Source organism: Eubalaena glacialis, chromosome 19, assembly GCF_028564815.1.
Source record: "Eubalaena glacialis isolate mEubGla1 chromosome 19, mEubGla1.1.hap2.+ XY, whole genome shotgun sequence".
NCBI lineage: Eukaryota > Metazoa > Chordata > Mammalia > Artiodactyla > Balaenidae > Eubalaena > Eubalaena glacialis.
In genome coordinates this window covers 63,532,777-63,553,039 of record NC_083734.1, presented here as the reverse complement: position 1 = coordinate 63,553,039, position 20,263 = coordinate 63,532,777, and the positions used below count along the sequence as shown (strand labels likewise).

Below are 20,263 nucleotides of genomic sequence, written 5' to 3'. Positions count from 1 at the left end.
ACACACACACACACACACACACACACTCACACGCTCTCACACACACACACGCTCACACACACACACACACACACACGCTCACACACACACACACACACACCCCCCGCAGATGCACACACACATATATTTACTGCCCTGGAAGGAGACAAAGACTGAAGTGGGCCGGGAGAAAAAGCACAGGAATGGCAGCCAGGAGCCCTGGCCCCGAGATTCTGAGCCGGTCCCTGAGTTGCTGTGGCCCGCAGTTCCGCGATGCAAACGGCAGTCACCTTCCTTCTCCAAGAGAAGCCATGAGAAGAGACGGGGATGAGATGCCCTCTGGGGACTTACGTGGGCCGCGCACCTCGCAGGCCCCTTCCTGGGCCAGTGAAGGACGCCCGGCCCGGTGGCTGGGAGTCTCACTGCCACCCTCACGGTGCCACTGGGCTGACTTAGGGTTCAGAGACCAGGCACAGGGACCCCCGTGCCGCTCTGCCTCACGGGTCCGGTGTGAGAAAAAGGCTCTTTGAAAGCGAGAACGCCGTTAGGACAGTGCAAGGAGCTTTGATGACAATTCAGGAAAGAGCTGCGGGCGGAGCTCTGTGACATTTCTCACGCTGATTCACGGGAACGCGGCCTACGAAGCCAGCGGCTCCTGCCGCAGCACGGCCAGCCCTGCTGCACCGTCCTCTTCCTCCCGCCGGGCTGCCCGGAGTCCTGAGGACGCCACTGGCCGAGCTTTGCCCCTCAGACGCCCCTCCACGCCCCCAGCCCCAGCGACTCAGGCCACTGGGTTCTCCCCTGGACCAGGCGTGAGCACTGACCCACCTCCGGCCTGCAGCGCAGTGTCTGCGGCTAGGCTCAGAGGAGCGACGGTGTCAGGCCGTTTCGGACCCACTGGGCGGGAGCGGGTTACTCTCACCCACAGCTCTGGGGGGCGCGCAGAGGTGCTGTTGCCTGCCTCGGAGCCAGGAGACTCGGGCAGTCAGGGTGGGCGGGTGGGGCTCCCCCCTCGCTCTGCACCGGGCACACTGGGCTCCTCTGCTCCTGCACCCTCGCCGGCCCTGTGCCCCCCCCTTGTCTTTACCGGGTCAACTCCTTCAGGCCTTGGCTTCTGAGCATCCCTCCGAGGACCGCCCCGACCCCCAGCTCAGCCAGGCTCCCCGATAGGGGCTTGTAAGGCACCAGCGCTGCCCCTCTGTGGCCTTCTGCACACCTGGACTAGTTATTCTTGTTTTTAATTGAGGTGAAATTCCCGCAAAGTAAAACTAACCCTTTAAAGTGCACAATTCAGTGGCATTTAGTTCATTCACAGTGTTGTGCAACCACCACCTCCGCGCGCCCCAGAACATGTTCATCACCCAGGAGGAGACCCCGTGCCTGTTAAGCAGCTGCTCCCCACTCCCTGCCCGGCGCCCTGGACTTCCGACCTGCGTCACCCGCAGCGACGCTGCGGTCCGCCCCCCGTCACCCCCGCCCCACGCCGCAGGCGAGCGGTCTGTGCAGCGGGGACCAGAGCGGACGGCTCACCTGCGGCCACGAAGAGGATGCCGGCGCTGAGGACGATGTTATTCTTGCGGCTGCGGAGTCTCCCGGCGCCGATGCAGAGCCCGCCGAGCAGGAGGAGGACGGTGCTGAGGATGGGGAAGACGCTGGAGGCGCGCACGAGGCCTGGCCAGCAGGAGACACAGAGAGAGGGCCGTGGGGCCGGCCATCCTCCTGGCCTGGCCATGGGCGTCGGCCCCGAAGCTCTCAAGGCCCTTCCGCTGACTTTGAAGATTCCCATCCCGCCCTGGAGGCCCGAGGTGGGTAGGGAGCTGGGGTGGGGCAGGGTGGACCACCAAGTGATAGCCCCGGCCTGCTGGTCACTCCCCCTGGGCGCCACGTGGCCTGGAAGCACATATGCCCACGTCTCAGGCTCTCCCTGGATGTGGGTCCCAGTTCTGCCAGCCAGACGGGGGGAGACCCCCTCAGCGCCACCAGGGAGGCCACAGCAACGGGCACGAAAACACTGTCAGACGGCCCGTCACAGCTCGTGGACCCCGTCTCCGTGAAGCCTCCGGGATGCTGGGAGCGGATCCGAGAGAGGCAGCTCGGATGGGCGGCCAAGGGCACGGGCTTTGCCTTCGGTGGGCCTGGGTACCCTGCTTTGTGACACGCTGGCTGTGTGGCCTTGGCCAAGGTGGGGCCTCCCTAACACTGGGTTTTCCTAGTAGTGGAATGCAGTTCATAACAGGCCTACGTCTAGGCTGGGTTCTGCACATCTAACAGGCTTATTTAGCAAAGGCCCTGCTCACAGCACACACTCCTTAAGTGACAGCCTTGATCTCCCATCTCCATCAACACCAGCAGTATCACCCCAGGAAGCTCCGGACCTCGTGAGGTCACCGAGGAGGAGGTGGCTGGACAGAGGAGCACGTCCACGGGCTGCGGGGTCCCACAGAGCCAGATCTGCAGCTGTGCACTGCCCAGCGGGGCGACCAGGGCAGCTAGCTTCAGACCACTTCACTCCCCTCTTTTATAACCTGGGGAGAGTAGTAATACCTACATTCTAACTGCTGGTACCTATGCGTGTGACCAGATTTGGAGAAAAGTCTTTGCAGCTGTGAGTAAGTTAAGGATCTTGAGATGACACCGTCCTAGATTACGGTGGGCCCTAAGTCTAGTGACAAGCGCCCTAATATGAAGAGGAAGCGACACAGCAGAAGAGCCCATGGGGGGAAGCCATGTGAGGACGGAGGCAGAGGAAGGAATGATACAGCTCAAGACAAGGATGCTGGGGCTGCCAGAGCTAGACAAGGCGGGAAAGATTCTCCCCTAGAGGCTTTGGAGGGAGCACAGCCCTGGCAACGCCTGAGTGAAGACGTCTGGCTTCCACTCCGTGTGAGGGTAAATTTCTGTTGTTCTAAGCCCCCCAGTTTGTGGTGATTTATTACAGCGGCCTTAGGAAAAGAATACACTGCCTGCAAGTGTTGTGATGAGAATCTGATGGAATAAGGTACACCAGGTGCTTAGCAGGGCCCTAGGGGATGCGGGTCCCCCTTCCTGAGCGTCTGGCTGGGAGAGGAGGCAGGAGGAAGGGAAGGGGCACAGGAGCAGAGCCCCGAGCTTGGCCTCCCAGCCCAGGAGGAATCCCGGCTCCGTGGACCCTGGGGGCACCGGCATGCCCCCCTCCTGAGCCAGCTGAGCTCGTTTGCGGCCTTTCAGCCTCTGAAGGCGGCGTTTGTCTCCCTGTTTGTAAGCCCACCAGTGTGTGCCCTGCTGCACAGAGAGGGGCTTGTCCGGGGCATTGAATGAAGCTCTTCTCTCCGCCTCCCCCTCCCCCTCCCTCTGCCTTCTCACAGCCGCAGGTTTTGGGCGGAGGTTTCCTGTGGGCTTTTGAAATGCGCCTCTGATCCGTGTGGGCCGGCAAAGGGGGACCGGGTCCCCCTCGATGCCCTCATTCTGCAGGTGGGTCAGAGGGGTTGCAGGGAGGGAAGCCTGGAGCCTCTAACATCTCCGAGGTCGGGCCTGGCCCAGAGCCGTCCATCCTGCCCGCGTAAGTCACGTGAGCACCATCCTTTGCCACGTGGGCTCACCCGGAGCTCTAGACATGCAGGCACCAACCGCGGTGCAGGCTGGGCCTTGCACAGAGCGGGGCTGAGGTCCAGCCCACGGCCCTGTGGCTACATCAAGCCCTGGTAAGGATCTGTGTTTGCCCAGAGGGGGGGCATCTCCTTCTCACTCGCCCTCAGGCTGGCCATGGGCTCCCAGCAGCCCTGACACCAGCACTCTGGAGTCAGCACAGAAACCACCCACCAAGCCCGGAATGCGGAGCCTGGAGAAGGGGGACCAGGCCCAGGGCAAGAGGGACGGGAACCCCTGAGGCCAGCGGGGTCAACAGAGAGAAATGGCAGGGAATCAGGAAAACAGGCTGGATGGCCGCAGTGACCGCGACCTTGCTCTGTCCTGGAATGTTGCCCACCCCCTCTGGCTCCAAGCTCACAGGTACCTGCACTCGGGCTCGATTTCAGGGCCAATTCTCGCTGTTTCTGCAGCCCCTGGGCGGAAAACCACCTCCCTGATGGAGAGTCAGCTCTGCCCTCCCCACCACCTCCACCGGCAGCCGAGATCACAGGCCCCAAAGCCGTCACCCCTTCTCTTCCTTGGGCTCCTTAATGAACCCCGCTGGCCCCCCCGCAGTGCACAACTGAGGAGACGTTTCCTTCCCAAATGAGCTTTGATTGCTGATGTGCAGTTGCCATCATTTTATTTGGGAAAATCGCTGCTGGGGCCCTCCCAGCCCTCACGCCCTGCCCGGGGCACCGCCGGTGGGGTCTGAGGACAGCAGGAGCCTGAAGCTGGATTGGTGAGCGTGCAGCCCATGCTCGGTTTGCCCCTCCCGGACCTCGGACCACCTCTCTCCATCCTGCTCTGGGCCCTGGGAGGCTGATGCCAGGGGCCGGATCATCGGGGTCCCTTGACTCCGGCTTTGGGAGGAGAGTACAGGGGAGACGGTTCCTCCCCCAGCTTCCTTCCTGCAGATGAGGATGAGGTGGCTGCGCTCTGTCATAAAGGCCGCAGCCCCTGCCAGGCGGCCTGTCCTTGCAGCTCCCCTGGCGCAAGTGTCCACACCTGCCTCTCCCACCTGTTCAGGCCGAGGGCTGTAAGGGGTCCTTCTGTTGCTAGCCGCGGTGTGTTCACCGCCCCTTGTACGTTTCCCTTAGCCCCGCCCACACCTCTGTAATTAGTCCTTCACTAAATGCCCTTCCTTCATCCCATCCGAGCATCCCCTCTGCTTCTTGCTGGGACCCCACGAAGCCACATTGTCTGACCTCTGGGCCGATGTGCCATGAGGCCCATCCAGAAAGAGATCCCAGCACTTTGGGGACCATGAAGGGGAAGGGCAGGGGAGCAAAGAGGCAGAGCCCGCGCCGATTAACCTCAGGCAAGTTCACGTGGGAAGTGGGGAGGGAATGGCGTGTTTCTCCAGGAGCTGCTTCCGCGCAGTCCCAAGGTGACCAGGGAAGCAAAGCTGCCCTCAGAGCCTCAGGGACCATCTGACTGCCCTGGGCCGGCAAACAAGGGGAGGTCCCGTGTCAGGGCTGGCTTTCACCAGCAGCCGCCCCAGATGGCTGTGCAGGTCACGCACCATGCAACTCACAGAGTGTAATGTATACGCTAGTCTATGCAAATGACATCCCTTGAGTTGTGCAGTGTGCAACCTGCACAACCATCCGTGGCGGCCCTATGGAATATCATTTGCTGGGTTCAGTGGTGGTCCGCAGAAAGCAGAAAGAGAGTACAGGCGTGAGGAAGAGGAGAAGGTGAGGGAGGAGGAATGGGAGGCAGATCTGGCTAAATTATTTCAGGTTCTGGGCCTGGCCAGAGCAGCCTGACGCTGCCCCAGGCTCCAGGGGAACCACACGCTGTTCTATTTCACTAGATGACTCAGAACCAAAATCCTTTCTCTTAGAAAAGAACAAATCCGTAAGCAGGTGCAGAGTGAACCGTGGTCCCTCTGAGGACACTGGTATCGATTCTCCACAAACGAAGCTGGCCCGAGCCCCTGGGGGAGCTGCTGGGAGCAGCTCTGCGTGTGTCTCGGCTAATGCAAAAGGGGAAAATGACTTCAAAACGGTGCCGTTTTTTCCATTTCCAGGTTCCTCCCCAGGCTGAGGCTCCATCCTTTCTCCCAGGGAGGTGCCCACGAACGAGATCTGGATTTAGGGTGTGGGGCTGGGTTTGTCCTTTGAGTTCCGGGTTCCAGTCTGGGGGCCAGCCCCGCTGCAGGACCCGAGCAGGGGCAGCTCATGGGCTCTACCAGTCTGTGCCGGAGACACTTAGGGCCACATACCCGAGGCTGGTCCCGCCACCTTCCTCACTTTCTCCCACAGGCTGCCTGGCACCCAATGGCTGTTTCAGCGTGTGACTTAATCTGATTTTTCAAGACTAGAATGCTGGGTGGGGGTGGGGAGGGGTGGGCAGGTCCAGGGCTGGCCGGGCCATGTGCTTGGGGCGTCACAGCCCCCAGGATGCCGGGCCCGGGCAAGCCTACGTCCTGACCTCTGGACCAGCCACAGCAATCAGTTCCTCTGAAGACAGCGGCCCTGGGGAGCAGGGATTCACCACCCTCACTCCATCTTCCCGGGCCGCAGCCGGGCGTGGTCCTATCAGCCAAGTAACTCCACCGGGACACCCAGCACATCGCGGCAACCATGAACAACACTCCATCCTCTGGACTAACAATTCGGAATCAGAAAGGGAGGGAGGGGAGCACCCAGGGACCGGCCCCCTCCACCCCCATGGGGCCCATCGGCCTCCCCGCCACCGGATCCCGCTGCACCCACGGAGGAAGCGGGGGGTCGTCGGCACTCACGCAGGAGATACTCCGAGCTGTCGTGGTCATAATCGTTGTCCTCTGGGAAGTGGTTTATGCGGAAGCAGTGCCCTTTATAGACCCCTGCGGGGAGTGAGGGAAAGAACGGCGTAAGTGTTCCGCGGGCTCCAGGTCCTTGCACCCCAGACTCGCCAGCCGGGTGTGCCTGGCTCTGGGCGTGGAGGGCACAGAAGGGCCGCTCCGATGGGGCGTGGGGCGCAGAGGAGGACCGCTCAGCGGGGGACGCGCCCCAGGCTGACCGCACCGTTACGGTCCACGTCTGGACACCCGCGAGAGTGAGGGGCACCAGGACACGGGGACAAGAGGCCTCAAGCAGAAAATCCTGGGCCAGCAGGACCCAAGGGGACTGCGGAGCCAAGGCTCGAAAAGTGACAAAGACCTTCCCAGCGGGATGGCGGAGGGGCCAGCCAGGCAGAGGCGGGGCTGTGAAGAGGCAGGGCTGGGGCCAGCCGTGTATCTGGGGAGGGTGGGAAGTGCAGTGCGGCCAGAGGTGAGAAGGACCCGCGCAGGCAGAGGGGCCATGGGCCAGGATGAGATCTGCCGCCCACCTCCCTGCGGCAGTGTCCGTCTGTCTGTCTGTCTCCCCCTCTCCCTCGAGCACACAGTTACGGTGAATCCCTCCTAAGTTACAGGCCGAATCTGCACACGGTCGGCAACGTGACTGTAATCCCCTCACTCGGTGTGATAGAAGGAAGAAAACTCCCGGAAAGGCCCAGACCCTCTCCTGCCCGGTTTCCCTCCCGGCTCGGAGAAGTAGCCTTCGCGGGACACCCTGAGTAGCTTAGTGACGGCAGGAGGACCGCCCAGCCCTCCCTTCTGGAATCTTCCGCCAGCTCTCCCAGCGCCTGCTCCCCTGCCGTGTGGGAGTGCCCGGGGCAGAAGCGGACGCAGGTCGGGGGGCACAGGGTGCCGGGCTCTGTCCTGCCAGCCCACCGCTCACGCCCAGGCCGGCCCCTGGCCCTACAAGGAGCTCGTGCTGACCCCCGCACGGGCCCGCCTGCTTTCAGCTGGAGGCCATTCTTGTTCTGCAGCTGCTGCTGGGCGACTCGCTGACCCTCCCACATCCCGGCCGGACCTCCTGGTCGGGCGCACGGTGCAGGGAGCAGGGCCCGCGCCAGGCCAGCCTCCGTCCCCGTCCTTCCCAGGGAGAAGGGCCTCGACGAGCTGGGGGCACCTGCAGCGCCTCCCGTTTACCAGTCAGCTGCCCCCCAGCCTCCCCTCAGCTGGGCGCATGAGCTGCTGACTTCAGAGAGCTCGGGGGCTGCTCTCCAGACCACTGCTGGGCAGGCTGGGTTTGGCCAGGGACAGTGGGGGACAGTCTGAGGGTGTCAGAGGTGGCGCCTTGAGTGGGATACGCTTCCACAGTGTCGTCTGAGCCGGGTCAAGCGTGAGCGTTTTAGCTACCTGCCTCAGTCTCCTGCTCTGGAGAATGGGGACAACCACAGGCCCCCCTCTAGGGATCTCGGGAGAGTCATGTGAGACGCTACTGAAAGGCACTTCAACGATTCTTGGCTGGCGCTGACGGCTCAGGGGAGATTTGCTGCTTTGGGACCCAGACATCACCCACCCTTTGCTCCGTGGCTCTTACCCTTTGGTGGAGAGCCCTGAGTACCTGTGAGCCAGAGGAAGGAGCCCCAGGGCAGGCTGGTGTCAGGATGGCCAGAGCGGGCCACACCCCAGATTCAGGACGTTCGTGGAGATGTCTTCCAGGCGTGGGTGGGCGAGGTGGTGCCCTCTGCCCTTCTTCCCTCTCCCCCTGCACACTTTTGGGGCTACTTTACGGGTCTAAACAAAATCACCAAGTCCCCCGCGCTTGTGGGAACAGTCAAACATTAAGAGGCTGAAAAAGAAGTAAATAATCTCTCTTCAGAGTTGATCTCCAGGGGTCAACAGTCGGCTGTGCGTCTTCCCACGTGTGCACGTATGTGAGGCTCCCCCTGTTTTTTAAAAATTAATCTTTTTACTTGGAGATAATTGTAGATTCACACGCAGTTGTGAGAAACACTGCAGGGCGATCCCGTGTACCTTTCACCCGGTTCCCGGATGAGAACATCCCAACCAGGATCCTGACATGCTACAGTCAGGAACATTCAACCACCTGGAGGATCCCTCGTGTTGCCCTTTTATAGCCACACCCACCTCCTCCCGGTCCCCAGCCTCTGACCCTGACCCGGGGCAACCACTAAGATGATCTCCATTTGCACAGTTTTGTCATTTCAGGAAGGTTCTATACATGGAGTCTTATAGCATGTAACCTGTTGGGCCTGTCTCTTCCGCTCAGCATAATCCTCTCGAGATTCACCAAGTTGTGGTAAGTGTCAATAGTTTGCTCCCTTTGACTGCTGAGCGATATCCCACAGCACGGACGCACTACAGTTCATGACCTCTGGATTGTGTCCAGCGGTTACACCTGTGGTTTCCAGCTATTTCCAATAACGCTGCTGTGAACAGGTTTTGGGAGGAACCTAACTCTTCATTTTTCTGGGCTAAATGCCCAGGAGAGTAATTGCTGGGTGACGTGACAGCTGCGTGTTTGTTATAAGGGACTGCCAAGCTGGTTTCCAGGATGGTTATATCCCTTATTTTGGAAAAGGAATAATACAATACACTTTACTCTGTAACCTACTTTTTTCATGTAATAATGTATACACACTTCTCTAGGTCAATACCTATAGATTTTTAAAAACTTGTTTGTTTTTAATAAAAAAATATTAAGTTGATACTAATCCAAAAGTTGCTGGCAATCTTAGAAGGAAATAGCACAGGGAATAGGGAAGTAAAGCTTTTGCTCCACCACTGACCATCCTAAAACCATGCTTTGCCAGGAAACCACATATTTACATATTTGATGGGAAAACAAAGCAGGTTTTGAAACTAGCTTGCATGTAGACACGTTAGTTCCAAATGCCCTTCCAATGTATTTTGCGAACCTCCACTCTGCATTTAGGGTGCTATTTTCTATTTGATAGAAACTGTAAGTAGGGATCACACTGCCCAACATATTAGCAGATTTTCTGACACATTCTTCTTAGTGGCTGCGTAACCATGCGTAGTTATGGCTCATCGATCCAACTATATGATAGGAAGAGACATTTCCCTTTCTCGGGGCCGTGTGTACACACTGCGGATCCCACCGCAGGGGATTCTGCTCAGAGCATGCTGACAGCACCCTCTCCCGCGTCCCCCCCGCCCCTCCTCTGCTTTCCTAACTTCTCTCCATTCCTCCTTCCACACCGAGCTCTTGTGCAGACTGAAGGAACGAGCATTGCCTTGGGTTAAACTGTGTCCTCCCTGCACCCCACCCCCCCCGGAAAACTCATGTTGGAGTCCTAACCCCTGGTCCCTGTGAATGGGACCTTATTTGGAAACAGGATCTTGAAGATGGAATCAAGTTAAGATGAGGTCACACTAACTTAGGGTGGCCCTAAATCCAGTGACTGGTGTCCCTATAGGAAGAGGGAAACCTGGACACAAGGGAAAAGGCCGTGTGAAGACAGAGGCAGAGGTTGGAGTGATGCGTCTACACGCCGGGGGATGGCAGGGATCGCGGGCAACCAGCCAAAGCTAGGAAGAGGCAAGGAAGGAACGTACCCAGAGTCTCAAAGAGGGCAGGGCCCTGCTGACACCCTGATTCTGGCCTTCGGGCCTCCAGAACTGTGCGACAACTGTATTCTGTTGTTCCAAACCTCCTGGTTCGTGACGGTCTGTTCCAGCAGCCTCAGGACACTAACACAGGAGCACTGCTGGGTGAGAGGAAATGCAACACGCCTCGTTCACGCACTGGGGGCCAGCCTTGCAGGAAGGCAAGCAGACGTGCTGGCTCTTCCTGCTCCTCTGCCAGCAGCAGGGGCCCCCGCGCAATGTTGAGGAAGCTGGGTGTACTGCATCTGCAGAAACATCTTCCTGTTGCAACAAGACACGTGCGCTCTCAGGCTCACGCTTCCAAAGCCCCTGGAGCAGGTTCCCCACCAGGGACTCGAATCCTCTCCCTGTACCCTCCAGCTAGTGACAGGGACCTCGCCACCTCCCAAGGCCTTCTGTTTCCAAACAGCTTTAACTTCCAGTTCCTGAGAGGTTGTCCGCCTCCACAAAACCCTATCCACGGGTATTACTTATAATCCCTGGGAATAAAAGAACCATCCTCTATCGTGCGTCAACCCTTCAAGCCACCGAAGAGAGGAATTGTATCCAACAGGATGAAGGACAAGCTAGTTTTCCAGCCATCCAGGGTTTGCACAAAAAGTGAGGCCCAAGGTCGAGGATGAGAGGAGGCTGGCAAGCTGCCAGCAGTCGGGACCAGACGCGTCCCCTGGCCCCAGTCTGAAGAAGTGGGGTCTGAGGAGGAGGAGGGCACCTCGAGCAGAGAACGTGGGTACTTCCCCTAAACGAGCGTCCTCTCTAGGTCCACTATCCCCATTTACTTCAGCCGTTTCTTTACTGATGCTTCCGAGACCCTTGTACAGCCCCGCCCGCTGCTCTGGGTCAGCCCAGGAGCACAGCCCTGCCTCTCCTCTTCTCGGGATCCCGTGCTCCTGTTCTCGGGACCCGCTCTTCCTGGACTCAGCCTCCCAGGATGTTTTCATGAGTGGCCTCACCTCCCCCAACCTGTTTAGTTGGACTAAAGTCCTTTAGTCTGAAGGACTTCACATCTATCCCTGTCAAATTGAATTTTGTGAGTGTTGGCCTCAAGGCATTTAATAGGGGAGAAAATTAATGGCTGATGTGAGAAGAGAGAACGCCATTTCCCATCCGTTTCACACGTGCTCTCTCGGTAATTGGGCCATTGCTGCGTTATCTGCTAAGTGATGAGCGGGGGGGGGCGGCTAATTTGGAGATACCAGATGGACCACACAGCGGGAATGCCGCAGTGCTCCCGGGGTCGTGGCCTGTGCTCCCGGGGACACGGGGGTCCTCTCCTTTCGCGGGACAGGGAACCACTGCGTGAAGAGACTTCTTGAGACACGTGGCCCCAGACGAGTTACTTCTTCATCTGTTAAAGCTCGGGAACTGGGCCCAAAGGAGTCCCTCCTGCTCTAAGATTCTAGGACTATTTTGTGTGCCGATGTTAACATATCCATTCATCTACATACATCATACTAGAGGTATTTCTCTAAGCCTAGGAAACATCTGGAAAGAAATATCCTAAAAGGTGTCCACTGTTTCATTTCTCGGTGAATTCAGATTTTCCTCTTTACATTTTCTCTGTATTTTCTAAATTTTCTACAGTGTCTGAAAATGAACCAATGAGGTTTATTGAAAGAAAGAAAAGAAACCAGATCTTTGACTCCAGGGAAAACGTGGGGCTGTGTCTGAAGTGACCGCAGGGCTGCCCAGATGTGGAGGCTGGTGAGTGGCGGGTGACCCATCGGGGGAACGTGTGTGTGGGTGACGTTTGCCCCCATGGGGGAACATCCCCATTGCTTGCCTCTGGGCGGTGACGGTCGTGCCCTGGGGTTACGCCCTGATAGACCGCGAGGGTGACCGACCCCCAGGACTCAGGCGGTGACGGGCACGTAGGACTTCCAGCGCTAAACCCAGGAAAGTCGCAGGCAAACCGGGACGAGTTGGTTACCCTGTGAGTCATTTCAGGGTGTGACAGAAGCCTCCATAACAGGCCGCCTCAGAGGTCGGTCACAGTTAGGGGAGCGCTCGAGAAAAGGATGTTGGACGGTGACTTGATAATAATGGCGATCTTCGTGTCATCCCTACGGCTGCTTGCAAAGTGTTCCCACAGGCACGGCGTCACCCGCTCTTCCCAAACACGGAAGCAGCGTCAGCGCCGGCTGAGCGCACAGGCGCCCCGGGCCCACGTCTCACTTCTCTGCCCACCTTTATCCCAGCCACTCCTCAAAGCAGCGACCAGCTCCCCATGGCATCACCTGCCGGAACCTCGACTCAGCTGCTCCAGTTGCTTCTTGCTTTTTTGCCTGTGGCACTGGGTAGGTCGCCCGGGGGGATCTACACACACACTCACTCGCTTGTGGAGCTGGAGGTTTGGGGAGCGAGGGCCCCCCCAGCCCCGGGGTGACCTTGGAGCAGGAGGGCGGCAGCCGGCGGATAGGCGTTCCCATCCTCCACCCATTCTACCTGCTTCTGGGGGCGGGTCCCAGCAAGACCAAACCAGTGATGGTCAGCTCAGGGCCGCCCCTCGCACCGCCTTTCCCTCTACCTGGGTTCCCTCTCCCACCCTCCCCCAGGCCCGCTCCCCAGGACGGCCACCCGGGACACCCCGCCTGCACACAGGCCCTAGCTTGGGCTTAGATGAAAGCTGGCCCATCAGCCCATCTCATCTTTGTAAAAACACACCTTTGAAGATGCAAGAAAGAGGCGTAGCGGTGTCACAAGCCCTGCTTTCCCAAGCCCCGGGGCAGAGGCCCAGCTCGGAGCGCTAGGCCCTACCTTAGGCCGCAGAGGAAAGACGTCTCTGCCTCGTTTTAGAGAAGAGGAGGCTCGGGCGCCCATGGCAGAGCAGCTGCTGGAATCCAGCTCCTGACGTCTCACCACGCGTTCTTCCCAAGCGCCCGATGCCAACGCCCTTCCAGGAATCCTCGCGAGTGCGGGAAAGGGCTCTGATGCAGGGTGGGTCCTCCCCAGACACATCAGGGAGTGAAGCCAGGTAACAACCGCAAGTGCTGGGTTAGCTTTAAGACAACGGTTTCCTGACAGTGAAGCAGGAGGCAAGTGGCGTCTCCAGACTTTGGAAGAGGCAGCCCCGGGCAGCAGGGCAGGCGGGGGCCCGGTCGGCAAGGCCCCTTTGGGCTCCAGGACGGGTGAACGTGAGTCGAGTTGGCCCTCTGTATGGGTTTCCAGCTGTGCCGTTTCAGGGGGAGATACGGTCGGACAGCAGGGGAGGGATGTGAGGCGGTTTCGGTCCTGGGCTCTCGTCCCCGAGTTGAGGCTGAGCCCAAAGCCGAGGTCGGGGCTCCGGTGGGAGGCCCGCACCCGGGAACAGGTGCTTCTGCAGTGTGGGCTGTGGGGAGTGCTCAGACTCGTGACTTCAGAACATCCCTGGTCACCAGAGGAATGGGAAAGCCCAGACGAGGCCCGGCTGCTGGTGAAGGCCACCCAGAGCGGAGAGGAGGTGAGGGAGAGAACCCCATGTGGACCAAACATTCCAGCAGCCTTGTTCGAATCATCTTATGTGTGGGAAAATAATCAAACTACATTAAGTGTTCTAAATAGCTATCAATTTGGACTTTATAATAATTCGAGGTGGCCGTGTCCTAACTAGTCCAGATCAGGGAGGTCTCACTGGACCTGAGTCAGACTGTCCGTACCAGCCGCAGCCCTGGTCCAAGGGCCAGATGGACCAAGTCCGTGTCTCAGGTGGGCAGTGGGAGGAGCTCAGAGCCCGCCTGAGCCTCCGCTGCTCCCGTGTTTCCCCAAAGCTGCCCGGCCCCTGGCCCCAACCCCCCATGGGAAGGGCGGGAACAGCCCGGCAGGCCTGGAGGCCTGTATGTTTCCAGGAGGGTACAGGCCTTGCCAGAAAGGACCCAGGGCTTTGTGGAGGAGGTGGGGGGCTGAGGGGTACAGGGCTGGGCTGATGGGTGAGGAGGGGAGGGGACAGTGTTATCCTCAGGATAAGAATAACATCAAGGGTTCACTTAACACCTGCATGGCCAGGCACTAGTTAAGCACCTGACATCTGTTAACTTACTTCGTCTTCATACTAACCCTGTGACACAGAGACGATTACTGACACCATTTGCTACAAAGCGCCCTAGCCGGGATTTGAACCTGGGCCGCCCAGCTCCAGAGTCCGGGCCCTAACCCTCCCTCCCACACTCGGGAGGCAGAAGGGCATGGCGTGGCTTCAGGGCTATGGGTAGTTCTGATTGGCTGCAGCGTGACGGGGAAACATGGGTCCTCGACACTCTTTATTGGTGGGAAACCTGTTCTTCCAGAGTCTTGGGCCGAGGGCACTGGCTCAGGTTCGAGGCTGGGTGAACCTTGCACTGGAAGTGGAGGTTTTCAAGAGTGGGCCCCCTCTAGTCAGGACAGAGAGGTCAGGGAGAGGTGGAGGAGGGCGCGAGGGCAGAGCTTGGCTATGGTGGCAGCTTAGGGTTTTCCAGAGGTGCTGATGTGTACAGAGGGGCGCTACAGGGGTCCGTATACGCAGAAGGGCAGAAGTGGACAGGCAGGCCGGCCTCGTGTTCTGGAATCCCGGGTGGCCTGGTCTGGGGGGAGAGCGGCCATGGGGATGCGGTGGAGGTCCCGCAGGGAGGCTGAGGAGATGGGACCTAACTGCACAGCCGCCAGGAGGGCGACGGGGTTGGAAGGCTTGAGGGGCAGCCTCTCCTGAAGGGAGCTGCCTGGGTGAGGGCGGCAGGCAGGTGCGAAAGGAAAGGGCAGCCCAGGACGACGGCGAGCGGTGCACCTGTTTGGGGGAGACCCTGGCTCCTGGTCTTAGACGTGTCTGCAGATGAGGGACCGGAGCCCAGGGTGGAAGTGACCTCGACCATTCCAGCACAGAGAGGCAGGGAGGCTGCCGTTACAAAGCACCACACACGCATTCACGGTCTCGCGGTTCTGGAGGCCAGAAGTCCTAGAAGAAGGTGCGGGCAGAGGTGGTTCCCTCCCAGGGCTCTCTGGAGCATCCTCTGCACCGCTCCCCGTCCCCAGCGCCTAGTGGTTTGCTGTCCATCACTGGCATCCCTGGGCTTGTAGAAGCATCACCTCGATCTCTGCCTTCACCTTCACACAGTGTTCTCCCTGTACGCCTGTGTCTCCAAATTCCCCCTTTTCACAAGGACACCACTCATATATGACCAGGGCCCATGCTCATGACCTCATTTTAACTTGATTAGCCTCTATAAAGACCCTATTTCCAAACACGGTCACACCCTGAGGTACTGGGGTTAGGACTGCCACATACGAATTTGGAGGGACGCAACTCAGCCCGTGACACCGGGTTAGGGGCAGACGCGACTGGCCAGGCGTCCGTGCTCCCGGCTGCCGCCGCAAAGCCAGGCTCCACGCCTCCCCGGCCCCGCCCCATCTCCAGCTCCCTGTAATTCCCCCTCTGAACGCCCCCTCATCATCTCTCCGCTTCCATGCTTATCTCCAAAGAACCTCCTAATAACTGTGATTTCCCGGCTGGCACACGCTGGTGTTCTCCTGAGGGCTGGCCTCTCTCCAGCTGTAAGGCGGCAGGCTGTGGGAAGCCTCTCCCCCGGGCTCCTGCAGAGAACTGCCAGGCTTGGAGTGGCAGCGAGGGCTGGGCTGGACTTTCCTGGGGGAGCTTAGCTCCCTGGCTTGTAAGTGACCCTGTGAGACCCTGTTAAGCATTACGACCTTATGCATTATGAAGTTCCTTCATCCAACTTACATTTTTGAGCACCTGCTACGTGCTAGATGCTGGGGACTCAGATGTGGCAGAGTATCTGCTCAGTCCTTCTTCCTGGGCTCAGGGCTGCACTGGATCTCTCAGCTTCCTTTACAGGTAGATGCGCCATGGGACCCAGCTGGCCAATGGGGAGTGGGCGGAAGTGATAGGCGTCCTTCCTGGAGAGGTGGGTGCACCTCTCCCTCTCCACGGCCCCCCCCCGCCAGCCCAGGAGGTGGTGGAGCCACAAGACGGGCACAGCCTGGGTCCCTGAATCCTTTGTGGAGGAGAGCCATCCCCAAAGAGGACGACCCACCTTGCATCAAGGGCAGTAAGTCCACTTCAATTTTGTCTCAGACATTCTACGTTTTGGCGTGTTTCTGTTTCATCGATAATCAAGAAGACAAGAAGAGACAAGACAGGCGTGGTCTCTGCCGTCCTGGAGCTTTCCAGGTACACAGTCATCCAGTGACGCCTGAGGACGGGGTCTGAAGGCGGAGGCCAGAGTTCCAGAGAGCACGCCATCCGAGGCTGCAGAGGAGAGGTCAGGAGAGCTTCTCCTCGTCGGGAAGATGGGAAATGTCTTTACCACCTTTCAGAGCGGAAGCGGGGCCTAACCCTAACCCTAGCCCATGCTGGTCAGAGCACTTTGAGAAAATCGATTGTGATGATGTGGAGGGTAAGTCTATAGTTTTAAACTTCTCGTTTCTCGGAGCTGCCTTCAGACCAGACTGTGGAGTTTGGGGAGGAGCCCCCGTGTCCTCTCCACGGCCAAGTGCTTGGGGTTCACAGCTTGCGCAGTTGCTCTGAGCCCCAGTGCCCGGGACAGGTTTCCCTCGCGCTCTTTTCTCCTTTCTAAAATGAGCTCATCAGGTCACTGAAGGGCCTTGCTGTCCCTCTAGGATCTGTTTGGGGTCTTTTTTTGGCTGTGGACGTCATTTATCCATTCAACCCTTTGCCCACTCTTTCCTTTAATTCAGTATCCATCTACCGATGCCAGGCCCTGCGGGGGCCCAGAGGCGCGGGTCCGGCCGTCAAGAACGCATCGCCTGGTTGGGGAGGTGAAGTGCCCACATCACCTCAGAACAGGGGGCTAGTGACACGTGCTACGGGGGAAGCCGCAGGTTCAGGGGGCTTCAGGAATGAGGGCTGGTGCTGGACGGGTGTCTGGGGCAGCTCGGGGGACGGGCTGCATTCACACAGAGCTGAGGAGTGAGCGTGGCGCCTGGGGGTGGCAGCGAGGGGGGAGCCCAGAGGCATGTTTGGGGAGTGAGCTTCCGGAAGAGAGCGTGGGCGCAGGGTGGGTGGGTTGAGGGAGGAGGGACACATTTAGACTTTGGCTCAGAGCCGGCAGCTCCCTGCAGCTGCCAGACAGACTGTGGCAGCCTCAGGGCCCGCGCGGGCAGGAGCGTGGGCCGGGGCGGGGGGACCTCGGGGCAGCCCGCCTCACCCCTCGCTCACCGTCCGTCATGAGGAGAGAACGTCTCAACTTGCATCGTGTCAGACCCAGCAGGGGAGAATGGATTCCGCAGACACCTGGACCCACCCTCAGCTCCGGTCTGTAAGCAGGTGGCAGACAGGGGCTCCCTCTCCGAGATCCTTCCTAGCTTCCCCAGCAGTCTAGGGGAGCCACCAGGTCCAAAGGGAGTTTCCCCTAACGGGACGGTCGGAGTGGGGCTAGTGGAGGATTTGGGAAAGAAGTCACCCTTGTCATCGCCAACAGGAGAAAGATGGCACCCGTTTCAACGGGGCTGGACTCTGGTTCAGTGTCCACCAGGGGACTGGGGTCTGTGGTGCAAGCTCCTGCCCCCAGGCGGTGGGATTCACAGAGAGACGATTTCCATCCCCAAATTCTGTCTCTGTAAACCTGGAACCTAGAGATCACAGTCTGGTAAACGGAGGCATCTCTCGAGGTCCTAGACTCTAAGGATCTTGTGCCGAGACAGGTGGGCTGGGGCAGGAGATGGGGAGAGAAGGGCGGGCCATTGCCGGTGCTCAGCCCATCCTGAGGCTCTGATGGACCCCTGGGGTATGCCCGTGGAGCCCCTTGCTCTGGGAATGGGTCTCTCACAGAGTGCCCCCCGCACTTCCCAGCGGCTGCATCGCATGGCCCTGCCCCAGCCAGGGATCCTGGGCACACATCCAGCCCGAGCTGGACCAATCAGATGTACTCTCAGGAGTTTGGAGTTTGGATCAGAAGCAGAGGAGACCCAAGGGCAGGGAGACTTTGGGGGTGCTCATGAATGGGGAGCTCTTGGTGGTCCACGAGGCCAGCTACGGAAGAGTCTCCCCTTTTTCAGTCTTGCCTGTTAATCTCGTTTAATCCCTTGGGACCCTCCACACACTCCCAGTAAAGTCTTCCTTTGGGATTAAGTCAGAAGAAGTTGGTTTTTTGCCTGCAGGAGAGCTTGACTCACAACGAGCCACACCTTCATCAGAGATTCCAACCCAGTTCTCGTGGGCCCAGGTCATACTTCATTCCTCATGGCAGGTCTGTGATGCTTTTACGAGACGTGAAAATGACTGCAGGTTTCTGGGCGACCACGGAACCCCGGGGAGAGAGGGGACAGGATACCGGGGGACAGCAATGCCGAGCGTCAGCCCCCAGGTTCCCACGTGGAAGCACGTGGCCTGTGAATTTCAGCCTCTTGAGATCACCGTCACCTGGGAAAACGCTCGCTGGGCTGGTCAGTTGGTCGTTTCCTTTCTCCTCGTCTATAAAGTGGGATCCCCACAGACCTGGCGCCGTTGCCTTGAGGAATAAGGGGAGAATGTGTGACCAGCACGGACAATGTTCCCATTCGTGGTGGCTTCTCCTCCATCTCCATAAAACAGAGCCTTCCGGACTTCCCTGGTGGCGCAGTGGTTGAGAATCTGCCTGCTAATGCAGGGGACACGGGTTCGAGCCCTGGTCTGGGAAGATCCCACATGCCGCGGAGCAACTAGGCCTGTGAGTCACAACTACTGAGCCTGCGCGTCTGGAGCCTGTGCTCTGCAACAAGAGAGGCCGCGATAGTGAGAGGCCTACGCACCGCGATGAAGAGTGGCTCCCGCTTGCCACAACTAGAGAAAGCCCTCGCACAGAAACGAAGACCCAACACAGCCATAAATAAATAAATAAATAAATAAAATTAAAAAAAAAAAAAACCAGAGCCTTCCTACCTGCTGGTGGCCCACGAACCAAGCCCTGGACCCAAGTCTCCTCCCATATACATGCTGCTGCTTCAAGGAACGCCTGCTGTGAGGACCCCAGAGCCCCACCTCACAGCCCAGCTCCCTGGCGCTTGGCTGCAGGCGAGACTCCGGCCTCCCTCTCTCACCATCCGTGTCCCTTGTCTCACTCTCCAGCCTCACACCTCCTTCAACCCTTCGCTCCGGGGCTGCCAGGATTTTCCAGGCTTCCTGCCGAGATTCATAATTGAACAGAGCCGGGGAGATTTCCCCGAGAGCTCGTTCTCTCTCCTAACACAGGGAAATGTGTGTGCGCTTATTGTCTCTGTGATTTTTCTACTTGAATCTGCTTGATAACTGCTGCTTGGATGAAATCTCAATACCAAGGTTCAGGATTTTTTCTTCTTGTTTCTTCCCTTTAATGAGCAAATATGAAGCTCCAAGGGGCAAAGCAGCTCGCTGCAGATTGCAGGCTTTTCTGCTGGTTTGGCTCTGTGGATCTCTGGAAAGTTATGTTCCAGTAACCTGAGAGTTTTTTTTTTTTTCTTGTTTTTTTTTTTAAATAACCTGAGAGTTTTAACTGAAGGGCTTGGGTGAGGGAAGGAGGATCATAGTGTGGAATTATAAACTTGTAGAAGGAACCCTTGGGACCATCTACTTCATCTTGTTCACTTTACACATAAAGAACCTGATGCCTGGAGAGACGAAGGGCCATTTCTACGGCGACAGGCTGGTTGGTGCCAGAGTCAAGCCTAGAACCCTGGTCTCTGGACTCCAAGTTCAATGCTGTTTGGCCCATTGTCCCCACTGCCTGCTCTGGTGCAAGGGTTCACAACCAGGGAAGACTTTGCCTTTCAGGAGGAGACAATGTCTGGAGATAGTTTTGATTGTCAGAACTTGGCGGGGAGGGAGGAGTGGTGCTACTGGCAGCTAGTGGGCGGAGGCCAGGGATGCTGGTAAACATCCCACAGTGCACACAGGACGGCCACCCCCAGCCAACGGGGAATGATGCCACCCAAAATGTCAGCAGTGCTGTGGTTCATGACGTGCAAGTGGCCTGCACAGAGCTGAGTCCTCCCTTCCCAAGCCCACGGCAGACTCTGCTAATCCATAACAGTAGTCTTCTCCTTAATCACGGTCTAAAGGCTTCTCAATGCAGTGCTCCATGCAGGGGCTACGAGTCGAGATGATACCTTTCAATCATCCCAGCGCTAGAGACCATGGAGATGGTCGGTTCTGAAGTCATTCGGCTGGGTTGAGTCCTGGCTCTGACGTCACCTTCTAGCTGTGTCATCTTGGGTCCTAATTAATCTCTCTGTGCCTCATTTTCCCCATCTGTGAAATGGGGATCATCCATGGGAAAAACTTCAGAGGGCTGTTTGGCGGATTAAACAAGTTAATGCAGTCTG

General features: G+C 58.4%; 1 protein-coding gene across 1 annotated transcript in view; it reads right to left on the bottom strand.

Annotated features, from left to right (window-relative positions):
- Positions 1-20,263, bottom strand: part of CACNG4 (calcium voltage-gated channel auxiliary subunit gamma 4) — a 57,132-nt gene that overhangs the window by 5,089 nt on the left and 31,780 nt on the right. The window contains exons 2-3 of the mRNA XM_061175297.1: positions 6,338-6,421; positions 1,510-1,650 (exon numbers count right to left, since the gene is read on the bottom strand). Coding sequence (XP_061031280.1) covers positions 1,510-1,650; positions 6,338-6,421 — 225 coding nt within the window. The remainder of the gene's footprint in view (positions 1-1,509; positions 1,651-6,337; positions 6,422-20,263) is intronic.